Source organism: Ostrinia furnacalis, unplaced genomic scaffold, assembly GCF_004193835.3.
Source record: "Ostrinia furnacalis isolate ACB-3 unplaced genomic scaffold, ASM419383v2 OfSCF0637, whole genome shotgun sequence".
Classification (NCBI taxonomy): Eukaryota; Metazoa; Arthropoda; class Insecta; order Lepidoptera; family Crambidae; genus Ostrinia; species Ostrinia furnacalis.
The window spans coordinates 145,161-157,942 of NW_021130876.1; the positions used below are offsets into that span (position 1 = coordinate 145,161).

At 39.5% G+C, this 12,782-nt stretch overlaps 1 protein-coding gene across 6 annotated transcripts in view; it reads left to right on the forward strand.

The window, feature by feature from the left end:
* Positions 1 to 10,800, forward strand: part of btz (CASC3 exon junction complex subunit) — a 45,300-nt gene extending 34,500 nt beyond the window's left edge. For 4 of the 6 annotated variants that reach the window (XM_028323415.1, XM_028323414.1, XM_028323416.1 and 1 more), the window contains 6 exons: positions 1,905 to 1,986; positions 4,773 to 4,834; positions 5,777 to 5,878; positions 7,154 to 7,278; positions 7,658 to 7,746; positions 9,287 to 10,800. In XM_028323415.1, the coding sequence (XP_028179216.1) occupies positions 1,905 to 1,986; positions 4,773 to 4,834; positions 5,777 to 5,878; positions 7,154 to 7,278; positions 7,658 to 7,746; positions 9,287 to 9,495 (669 nt within the window). In that variant the 3' untranslated portion in view covers positions 9,496 to 10,800. The remainder of the gene's footprint in view (positions 1 to 1,904; positions 1,987 to 4,772; positions 4,835 to 5,776; positions 5,879 to 7,153; positions 7,279 to 7,657; positions 7,747 to 9,286) is intronic. The other 2 variants (XM_028323419.1, XM_028323417.1) reach the window with 1 other exon arrangement.
* The last annotated feature ends 1,982 nt before the right edge of the window (positions 10,801 to 12,782 follow it).

A 12,782-nucleotide genomic window follows, 5' to 3' on the forward strand; every position in this document is an offset into this window, starting at 1 on the left:
ACATTATTCCCAAAAAAATTTTCAAAATAAAAATTTTGTCTAGTTTAAACTGACATTACTGAAAAAAAAAATTACTACGCAAGTGTGGCATGTGACGTCATAATTTGGCGCATTTAGTAAGGATTCCAAAATGGTATAACACTTGGTAAATTCTTGCTGTAATTGTCGACAATTTTTGGTTTTTTGGAAATAATCCCGTTTTTAACTTTATCTACCTTGGTTAAAAATTATTATTCTAATGTGCCCAAAATTCAAGTTTCTGGCTTAAATGAGGTGGAGAAGCCATTTTAAAAGGTATGAGCGGGACGGAGAGGGCCATCTTACCAAGCAGGGATGTTATGGATATCCGTAACCGTAACCGAAACTATCGGATATCCGAAATAAAAAAATATCCATAACCGTAACCGAAACTGATTCAAAAGTTACGGATAGTTTCGGATAAAGGCGGAGTCTAAGGGTACAATTATTCCAAACTGCAAAACTCTATGAAATCTGCAGTATACACGCCGCAGCAGCAATGCCGCGCTGCCGATTTCATAGAGTTTTGCAGTTTGCGGTCTGCGGCCCGTCTTGGAATTGTACCTTAAATCTTAATATTTGTTACCAACTTGTCTGGCATTCGCTGGCACCATCTAATATGCCAGCCTGTTTTACCTTTATCATACATAGGTGTCGTCTTAGTTGGTACATAAAGTAGCTATGTGGGTCACGCAGCATCTTGCTATTTGAATTATACCTACATTTTTGAAATTCTAATAATTCCGTAACCGAAATTATCCGAAACTTTCGGATAATCTGAAATGATTTCATATCCGTGACCGTAACCGAAACCGGTATAATATTATTCTAATATCCGTAACCGTATCCATAACCGAAACTTCATAATTATCCTTATTATCCCTGTTACCAAGTACAAGTGCAGGCAGAGCAGGTAGTAACGGCGCGCACGCACGGGTGACTTTTGTCACAGTATGTCAACTACTAATTACTGTCATGGTGACAAAAGTTTCTGTGACTGACTGTACGGTAGTCAGTCACAGAAACTTGAATTTTGGGCATATTAGAATAATAATTTTTAACCAAGGTAGATAAAGTTAAAAACGGGATTATTTCCAAAAAACCAAAAATTGTCGACAATTACAGCAAGAATTTACCAAGTGTTATACCATTTTGGAATCCTTACTAAATGCGCCAAATTATGACGTCACATGCCACACTTGCGTAGTAATTTTTTTTTTCAGTACAGTCAGTTTAAACTAGACAAAATTTTTATTTTGAAAATTTTTTTGGGAATAATGTATTTTTTTTATCCAAGCTGGAGCAGCTGGTTTTGTAATTTTGATAACAATTTAGAGAAGCATTATTCAGGGTTACATAACAAAAAAAAAAATTTGGAAAAAGTGAAGATTTGTGGCAACACGAGTAAAAAGACCGTCACCTGGAGTAGAAATTTTTGATTTTTTTTAAATGCCCATTTTTTTGAAAATATGCCACATAGATTTTTTTTTATATTTTTCTGATAACCAGCATAACTTGCCTCAACACCCAGTTCCGGCTTGACGTTACATTACGGGACACCCTGTATAAACGCATTATCCACAAAAAAACAAACAAAAGTGGATTTTTTAGCAAATATTTTCCATGCGACATCAACTGCCTACTGTGGTGCGCAATACTTGCAATACGTTTACACTGCGGCACCATCGAGCTACTAAATCGGATAGCCTACCGAAGGAAGACACGTAAAGTAGGTAGTGTAAATAGGTATTTTTCTTTGACTAAGTAAAGTTAAAGTTCGTTTTTTTTTTCGAAGTCATTTTTTTACTGATCAAAATAATCTTGATCAACTCCCTAAATATGGCGAGGATTGAAATCAACACCCTGTATATGTCAATTTCCCACAGCAGGTGCGGCTGGGGCTGCTGGAGCAACAGCAGTTGGTGCACGCGCCGCATCTACACAACTTGCCGCAACCGCACGCTATGGGTAAATACGCTTGGTTGCATACTATAGCGATTGATCTGCGTGGGTACCACTGACCTCTATAAACACTGGGCAGGCTGTCTCATACAAATGACAGCTAATTAGACTATAGCCACGATAGCCCAACGGTGAAGTTGTCGGACTGGCCGACTCGAGATCCGAAGAACTCGAGTTCGAATCCCACCGTCGCTCGACTATTGGGGCGAGCCCACTCCTAACACAAGCTTAATTGTTTAGCTTAACACGAGGGGCTAACGTGACTATTAGTAATTTGTGCAATACAAATTGCTAATAATCTTAAAAAACAAAAATTGTGTGCCAATTAGAAGCGCCACTACGATTGTCCCGAGAACTAATTTTGACGTACATTGTATGGAGTAACCATAGGAGTAAGCGAGAAACAACATTACTAATTTTAGTTCCATGGACAATCGTATCTGCCTACAGTATGGCCTACAGCGCCAAAATGGCGAAACTCAAATAGGCACAAAAACATTATGACAGCAGCCAGTCCAGTGTGTATACAGGTCAGTGGTGGTGGTGGTGGTTACTCCTCCTGTTCTTCTGATTAATTTCGTTGCGGATCCAATGACAGTTTAACTTTCCTCCGGGACAAACTTGGCCTTCATTGGTTGGGTTTTATTCAGCTGTAGATGCTGGCTACACAGGAGTTGCAGCGGTGGGAACGAGAGGTGAAAAAAGTCCCGTTACTGTTGGTAATTGTCATTTTCATTGCAAAGATGTTGTCATACAATGTTCCGTGTGCGGTCCTGCAAACGGCGACTAAAGATTCAGCCAAACCAACGCGAGGCGGCGTGCAGCGATGGCGCTCAGACTTAAATGCATTGATCGCCATCACTGCACGCCGGCTGATCGCGTGTGATCGCGTTGGTTTGGCTGAATTTTAACGTCCGGTTCAAAACGCCTAATTTGAAAGTGCCCTTATTGAATAATAGAATTAATTATTATTCGTTTTTAACATGGTGTTAGGTGGGTAACATAATGGGTTGTCTTCACGGACTGCTTGAAGCAACTACCAGTAGCCTCATTCACGTAACAAAACTTCAACGACAACAAATCGCTGAATGCGATCCTATCGAGTAATCGTTCTATCGAAATGACCCTTATGAATACGGATTTAGAACTGTTTTTCAATGGGACGACTTATCGAGTAATCATTCTATAAAATTGAGGTGCAGTCCTGTTGTCCCCCCTGCTTGGCCCCCCTGGGGGAGCCAACAGGTTTTCGAAATCCTGTTGCCCCCCTGGCTAGGGGAGACAACAGGACTGGATTTTTAATTCAATGATTTGAGGACTGTTGTCCCCCCTGGCAAACATTATTTAAAAGCCATATATTTTTATAACATTTAAGAATGACTGGAGTTGGAGTACCTGAATGAATGCCAAATTGCCAAACTGAATACCTAAACGTATGTCAAATAATAATTAACATTTTGATAACGAAAAAAATATAAGATTTTGGTACCGGTACTATTTCTGAATATTTGGCGAATAGTCGTCTAAAATAAACTTTTAGTGAACGAAAAAACTAATGAGTTAAAAATTAAATCATATTTTTATTATTTTCCCTAATAAAACTATACAATATCAATTATTATTTGTAATATGTAACAAAGTAAAAGTCCTAGTAGCGGGGGTCTAAAAATGTCGACAAGTAATATGTCTTCCTAAAGCATAGATCGTCCAAGTTAAAACGGGCTTCCATATTTACTATCAACGCCTTTCTAAAATCATCAACGTGTGCAGTTTGTTGAATCAGCGTATCTTTCATAAGGTATCTGCTTAATGAAACAGTGCTAGGTATCACATCTGATATAGGTGCATATATGAGGAATTCGTGATTTTTGTTATCTCTTCGAAAGGTTTTAAGAGCTTTAACAGATGTTCTACAACCTCCCACTGATCACTGGTCAGATTTTTATATAATTTTTATGTCGAATAGTAATGTCGAGTTATTCGACTATTCGCCAAAGTGAATGGCGATTAATCGGTATTCGACTATTCGCGGCAACTCTACTAAATTTGCATAATTTTAAATTAGTCATAATATTCAACAAATTACTTGCTCAGTGATTCAACTAGCGGCCACCCGAGACTTCGTACGCATGAAGTCCGTTTAACCCCCTTAAGTATCCTTCGTATTATTTCCTATCCTTCAACAATTAAATTGCGTTCTTAGCGGATGTCTACACCCTATAAGGAATCTACCTGCCAAATTTCAAGTTTGACCATCACCTATCAGAATGGTAATTATTATTTGACAAACGTAACGAAGGTAGGTTCAGATTGGCAATTTGGCATTCAGTCAAGTAGGTATGTAGGTACTTCAGTTTTTCATAAATTAACTTTCATTAATTAATTATGGCTTTTAAATACCCAATGTTTGCCAGGGGGGACAACAGTCCTCAAATCATTGAATAAAAATCCAGTCCTGTTGTCTCCCCTAGCCAGGGGGGACAACAGGATTTCGAAATCCTGTTGGCTCCCCAAGGGGGGCCAAGCAGGGGGGACAACAGGACTGCACCAAAATTGACCCTTGGGAATACTGATTTTGAACTGTTTTTCAATGGGACGACTTATTGGAGTTAATATGGAGAGCATTGGAATCAGCACAAAAAATATTAGTCTCTCTCGATCACTAGCAATTTTATATCGGCAAAATCACGCTTTGGTGGGTTACGCTAAACGTTGTTCTGCTTATTGAATACACTGTAGAACTGAGCTTGGTTTGCTTGTAATATAATGTTGTGAAAATGTTGTAATTCCAGGACAACTCCAACCAACACAAGCCTACGCACCGCCAGCAATGATGCCCGCACAGTATATGCAGGTAAATATCAGTGCTTAAATCTTTACAATATCTAGGAGTTTTAATCGAATACGTTAACAGCACTGCAATGGTTCGATTTCTATTACATATTATTTTAGAAATAACGACAGGGTTCGCAACTATTTGCTGTTACGCCGGAAATGAAATAATAATGGATAGTGTGTTACTTACTATTAACTGTATCTTGTCACTGGCCAGTGGTACCAATTAGTGAGTACAAATACGGTAGCATAGACGTACCGTTTCTGTCCTAGGGGTCTGCAAGTCAGTATTCTTGCTTAAAGGTTTTAGGTCACCCTTTGAAAACAGTATAAGATACAGGAGCATACGATTTTTATGGGGGGTCAGTCAGCTCATCTTACCGGCCCCCTGTCCCCTTTCTTTGCATGTAGAGTAAAACCCTTATTAGTAAACAATGACATCAGCCTGATAATAGAGTTTACTAACTGCGGCCGCCCTCGCGACAGCAATATAATAGGGATTTTTCCTGGGTCAAATGCAAAGAGTTTTAATTAGTCGTAGTAGTAGTAGTAGTTTAAGTTAGTTAACTTATCAAAAAATACTCTACACGTATTTTTCACTTTTTCAAACTAATGAAAATTTAAAGAGATAAAGCGTGCCAAAGTTCATAAGAAGAGGCTCGTGACGTCAATGCGTGCATAAAAGTGCCGCACGTTGTGACGTCGTGCGGAACTTCAACGCACCATAACCATGTAATTATTTGTTAGATTGACAAATAAAAATATATGTGTCCAATATTTTTTGATATTAAACATGACGGACTAAAAAAATTTTTTTAGGAAACTAGCCTATTACGTGCGAGCGATAAGGATGGGTAGCTTGAGGTCATGGGACGAAATTCTATGTGCTTCTATGTGCTCGGCGACCGGTTTTTATTTATAATGTTTAAGCTTGTATTTATGAGTTTCCTCCTTGTAACAGCAACCCGCGGTGGGCGGCGCCAACAGCGGCGTGTTCGGCGGCGCGGCCATGTTCCCGCCGCCCGCGCCCTACCCGCTCTACCCGCACCAGCACCACAACTACGTGAGTAAAACTACTAGAGAAAAGTTGTTTAGAAGGCGCTGTTTGATAATAATTATAATCTAGTAATAGGTCTAGTAGGTCCAATTTCGAGAAGGAGGTCAATCGTCGAATCCAACTCGGCTGGGCAGCGTTCGGGAAACTACGCAATATCTTTTCGTCCAAAATACCCCAGTGCCTGAAGACGAAAGTCTACAACCAATGTGTGTTACCTGTGATGACTTATGGCTCGGAAATGTGGCCCCTCACTATAGGCCTTATACAGAAGCTCAAAGTTGCACAGCGTGCTATGGAGAGGGCTATGCTCGGTGTTTCTTTACGAGATCGAATCAGAAATGAGGAGATCCGTAAACGAACTAAAGTCGCTGACATAGCCCGACGGATCAGCAAGCTGAAGTGGCAGTGGGCTGGGCACATAGTACGCAGAACTGACGGCCGATGAGGCAGCAAGGTTCTGGAATGGAGGCCACGTACCGGAAAACGCAGCGTAGGACGTCCACCCACAAGGTGGACCGATGACCTGATAAAGGTAGCGGGAAGGCGCTGGATGCAGGCCGCTACCAACCGTGCGATGTGGAAGTCATTGGGGGAGGCCTATGTTCAGCAGTGGACGTCCTGTGGCTGAAATGTTGAAAAAAATGATGAATAGGTCTAGCGTTTAACCGAATCAGTATATTAAACTATTATGTTGCTTTTTTACTATAAAATTATCACTTCACGGGGTTTCACAACAAAACTCGTGACTCATGCAACCGAGTTGAAACGTCGCGCGTCGGGAGGGTAAATAAATATCTTGTTTACCGTTATAAAAGTTTTCCGTGAAGTGATAATTTTATAACTGAGTCAGTGCCTGAGGTATGGGAGAGGTGACATACAACGTGACAGAATATACAGGGTGGGCTAAAATTTTAATGCAAATAGTAACGTTGGATTTCTTGAAAAGGGTTCTTGGGTGATGGGAAATTATGTATAATTTTACGCTTCATGAAATAACATCGACCTTTTTGTGTATTTTTTTTTAACTAACAAACTAGCTAAGAAATCTTTTTTAATTTTTTGAATGCAGTTCTTTTTCTTCTGAAAAATAAAGGAATGTTTGCTTTGAGTAATTTCAAATACTGTAGTTGAAGTGGCATTACAAAATTCACCCTGTGGATGCCACTTGAAGGGAAAATACCCTTAACTACAGTATTAAAGCTCCCTCTACTTATGAATTGCTCAAGTAAAGCAATGTTAAAAAAGGAAATTGTTGAAAACTTATTATTGTTTTTCCCTCAGGCCACACAAGCGGGGGGCGTGACGTACTACAACTGCGCGGAGCAGGAGCCGCCCGCGCCGCAGCCGCGCGCGCAGCGCCGCCCCACCGCCGCCATACCCATCGTGCGCCCGCACGCGCCCGACCGGTGAGCGATGACTGTGTATTCTTAACGCTATGTACCAACGGGAAACTTGACAGAGCAGAATAAGGACTAAAGCCTGGTCCGTGAGCACGTAGAATTTTGTCCAATGACCCCAAGCTACCCACTGCGGGCGCCCGTCGCACAGTCGCGACAGCAATATAATTACGCGCGAGCGATAAGGATGGGCAGCTTGGGGTCATTGGACAAAATTCTACGTGCTTATATCAGGTCTCCTCAACCCATCGGACTTCATCAAAAGTGACATCTTGTTTGTGGACATGGAGGCATAGATAATTCTGTATCTTAATTAGCCTTGTCCGCCATGACTTTTAGCGTGTGTTGATTACACTAAGTATAATAAAAAATTTAATTTGTTTTTCAGGCCAGTAAACTCGTCAGAAAAGGACAACATAGACCGGATCGTAGAAAACATGTTCGTCAGAAAGCCTTGGCCCGCGACACACGGCGCTGGTAAGTACCTACATCATATTTTATCCTTACAAGTAATATACCTATACTTCCCCTTTTATTGTTTTTTCCCAACTCAAAAGCTTCCTTCCACTGCAAGACGATAGATAGATGACTTAGTAATAAAAGTTTCATACTGTAATTTTATTCCACAGTTAAAACGTTGATTTTATAAGTTTGTACATAAGAAAAGACTAATCTCTGAAATGTTGCCTATTTAAAACAATATCTGATTATGTGAGGGCTACATTATTTCAGATAGACATAAAGTCTACTCCTATAAAGCTGTATTTTTTAAAATATGTTTATGAATTTGTCTGATATTTTAAAATTCTGCTATTTGGGCTGGAAACGAATAGAGAAAAGCCTACAGCTCAAAATCAACTCAGCCGTTCTTGAGTTTTAAATGTTTTGACTGACTTGTTATATCGATTTTAATGTATACCTGCCCATATACCTCTTTATGTTAACCCTACCTAACACCACCTCTGTTCCCAAAGATCTTCTCTGGGCGAAGCTTTCTCTGCACGCGTGGCTCAATTCCCGCATTAACAACAATTAGAAAATAGAGAAGAATGTCGAAGACTATGTTATAAGAACAATGGGAAGGAGTTTCCCACTTTAAGTTTGACCATTATTTTGTTTTATGTTAGTACTTTCTTGTTGAGTTCATTTAAAGTATGGTCGTTGAGCACGTAGAATTTTGTCCAATGACCCCAAGCTACCCATCCTTATCGTTCGCGCGTAATTATATTGATGTCGCGCTCGCACACTCACTGCGGGCGGCCGTCGCACAGTCGCGACAGCAATATAATTACGCGCGAGCGATAAGGATAGGTAGCTTGGGGTCATCGGACAAAATTCTACGTGCCCAGCGACCAGAGTATAGAATGTCATTTGTAGTAATCATCCAATTATTTTCATTTAGTCGCATGTGTATGGTTTATACTTTGATTTTCGTTTTCATCAAGCTGTGAATTCAGTTTCCATTTTAAGATGGTAGATAAATTGATTTGGATCATACGATTATGAGCCTTATATCAAAGTGTTAAGGTTTTCACATTGACGCAAATGCAAGTGCATGTTTAGAAATAGCTTAGAATATCATTTAGTTGGAAATATTTTTTTTAGTTATGGGGTAAGAAATCGATGGTTAAGGTAAAATAGATTAAGATTTAGCGTTCACTACTGTCACATCTTACTCGCCAGTGGTACAGTCAGCATCAAATAGTTCGTGACACCCAAAGTGTTCAAAAAGTTGACACACAACCTCATTTTAATTGTAACAAAGACGTGTTGCGAACTTTTTGGCTACTTTGGGTGCCAAGAACTACTTCATGCTGACTATCAACTACAATAGACTTTATAAATAACTTGAAAAAATCTAACTGCCTAAGGTCGTGGGTTCGATTCCCGCCTTAGGCAGTTCGATTTTTTCAAGTTATTTGTAATTTTCAAATTAGTTTGAGATGCGACTCTTAACGCTAAAAATTAAATAACTACAATAGACTTTATTAATCTCAAAAAATCCTTATATCCACAGATTCAAAAGAAAAAAGCACAGAGAACCGCAGCTCACAAGAGCCCCAGAGCAAAGAGTCATCACAACCCAACAGCCTAACTTCCAGCTCCATTTCCACCGACTCCAGACCCTCAGAACAGAAAGAGGAGAGGACAGAAGAACCGGAAGAGAGGAAACAGGAAAGAGAAAGCCAGGAGGCTGAGCAGGAGAGCATATCGACGGATGCCTGACTGGTAAGGATAAAGTACCTCGAGTGCTACAAGGCTAAATACTATAGCGGAAGGTAATTTATTACTAGGACGGTCACACTTTTCTAGATATTGACGATTTGATTTGATTTTCGGTTACGTTGCTAATGTTTATTTTACGGATGATTTTTAATAAATTTTCTGCAGTTTCGTATTTATTTGACTAGCCACTGTACTAGAGGCGCCATCTGTGTATTAAAATTAAAAGTGCAACATATTTGTGAACACATTGTGACGTATTTGTGAATACATGTGTGACATATTTGTGAACACATGTGTGAAGTATTTGTGAACATGTGTGACATATTTGTGAACACATGTGTGACATATTTGTGAATACATGTGTGACATATTTGTGAACACATGTGTGAAGTATTTGTGAACATGTGTGACATATTTGTGAACATGTGTGACTTATTTGTGAACACATGTGTGAAATATTTGTGAACATGTTTGACATGTTTGTGAACACATGTTTGACATATTTGTGAACATTAATTATGTGTCATTTGTTTGTGACAATAATCAAGTGTCATCATTGTATTTACTTGACTGGCCACCGTTTAAGGGCGCCATCTTTGTAACATTCATGAATTTATGTATGACACGAATCTGCTAACACATTTTTATCTGCTGGACAGCAGATTACACTTTTTCTATTGTTCTTTAGACCAAGCAAAAAATTATCCTCAAACACCTAATATTTTTCTACATACTATTTCTAAGTATGCACAAGTCACATCTCTCTCAAATTACATATTTGACAAGGCTTAACTTCATAAAATACTATTGATTTATATTTGTAGCAATACAAAGGTTCCATTTTGATTGAATTACTGCTGAAAGCAAGGAAAACGCTCGTGGATTCACCGCGAAGCGTCTATGAGATCTAGACCGGTACAGCTTTTGATTAAAAGCTTCACCAAGTAGATCTAGGGATTGTCTATGGAACTGCTTATTTAAAATACTAGTTGATTTATGGAACTTCAATTTAAAAAAAAATGATTTATTTTTCATAAAATACTTCCTGCCTGATACTCTTTCACTAAATTGTTTCGTTTATTTCAATCCTTAGTTTAATTTAGTTTATTGTTGATAAAAGACAGGGTTGACAAAAAGGCGTTTGTCTATGGTTTCTCCACTTAAAAATTTTCCTTAAGTCTTAAGTGTTATGTTTCAACCAAAACAAAGCGTACAGATCACCATGCCGAAGCGATCATAGGCCAATGACAGGTCGCGCGTGTTGTCATTGGTCGCGCGTCCTGTCATTGGTCGCTTGTCCTGTCATTAGTCGCGCGTCCTGTCATTAATCGCGTGTCCTGTCATTGGTCGCACGTCCTGTCATTGGTCACGCGTCCTGTCATTGGTCGCGCATCCTTTCCTCAGTCGCGCGTCCTGTCATTGGTCGCTTGTCCTGTCATTGGTCGCGCGTCCTGTCATTAATCGCGTGTCCTGTCATTGGCCTATGATTGCATCGGCGATGGCTATCTGCACGCGTTGGTTCGGTCGAAGCTTTATTGTTTTGAAGTGTGACCGTCGCACTAAACTAGATTTATAATCACTGTTCATAATCACTTAGGGCTGTGTTCTATATGATGGGCTGAATATAATCTGTGACAATATATTATGAACTAACCATAGAGTACTGTCGATGTGTGTTGCCATAAGTAAAAATAGTTTTCCAAATTCACTAATTACTAAATTAAATTTTAACAATAGAAAAAACATCGGCCCATCGTTTATATTTCTAAATTGTAAGGATCAAATTGATTCTAATCTAAATAAAATAATGTAATGTATAAAATATATAAATATCTGTCGTATAATATAAATTGTTATCTTTAGCTCCTCTTTCTATATTTTTATCCCTAAATAATAAGGTAGTTAATTAGTTAGAATCCAAAATCTTCATGAAGTTTTATTTCTCAATTATTTAAAACTCATCGTTGTATACTTTGACCGCGAATTAAAATAATGAGGGTTTTCGCGAATGAAAAATTCGCCAGATGGCAATACGTAGACGCGAGGTCCAAATGCTGCATGATTGGTTATTTTTGACATGACATTGACAGATATGTCAAAATCCACCAATCACGAAGCAGTCAGACCCCACATCCACGTCCCGCCATCTAGCGGATCTTTCATTCGCGGAAACCCTCATTACTGTAATTATGTTAATATTGAAGAATTTACTAAAAGTGGTCTTGTAATGGGCGTATATCAAAATAAATAATAACATGGCCTACACAAATGCTTTATTATTGTGAAGAAGTTGGTTTAATATGAACAAAAAACTAGTAATTTTTATCAGTCGTTCTGAATTAATTACAAAAATAATCAATTTATACTATAGGGCTAGCACTTAACAGTCAGTGCCTGAGGAATAGCAGCGGCACGGAAGGGTGTTTTTGTGACGTCAAACGTTAGCGAGACTTCGTTCGTTCGTTCGTTTCAGCCGAAAGACGTCCACTGCTGGACAAAGGCTTCCCCCAAGGATTTACACAAAGACCGGTCCTGCGCCGCTCGCATCCAGGCGCCTTCCGCGACCTTCACCAGATCGTCAGTCCACCTAGTGGGAGGCCTGCCTACGCTACGTCTTCCGGCTCGTGGTCGCCACTCAAAAACTTTCCTGCCCCAGCGGCCGTCAGCTCTACGAGCTATGTGCCCCGCCCACTGCCACTTGATTTTAGCGATTCTGCGGGCTATGTCAGTCACTCTGGTTCTCCTGCGGATCTCCTCATTTCTGATTCGATCACGCAGGGAAACTCCGAGCATAGCCCGCTCCATCGCCCTTTGGGTGACCTTGAGCCTTCTTATGAGGCCCATAGTAAGCGACCACGTTTCAGATCCGAGCGTGACTTCAGATCTTCAGATTTGAATGCTCTGTCGCGTCAATGTCAATTTCATCTCTCCCGTGCCGTTCCCCAAACGAACGTCCGCCGTTCCGTCTCGCTAACGTTTAGGCACTGACTATGTTAGGCTCCAGACATATAATAACAGCTGCGTAAAACCATAATAATAATACGCCCCATATGGATTTTCTATAAGATTTTTTACGAATTTCCACTTAAAATTCTCTTTAAGCACTCTTTTAAATTAAAAGAAATACATAAAATTACATCCCTACATTAATTTTTTAACAAATACTTGTAAATAAACATAGGTAGCAACACCAATTTTAATTGCTATGTCAATCAAATCACATATTGTGGGTAAACGGTTTGTATCGAATTTGGTTAGCATATTTAGGAAATGTGTATTTTCTATTA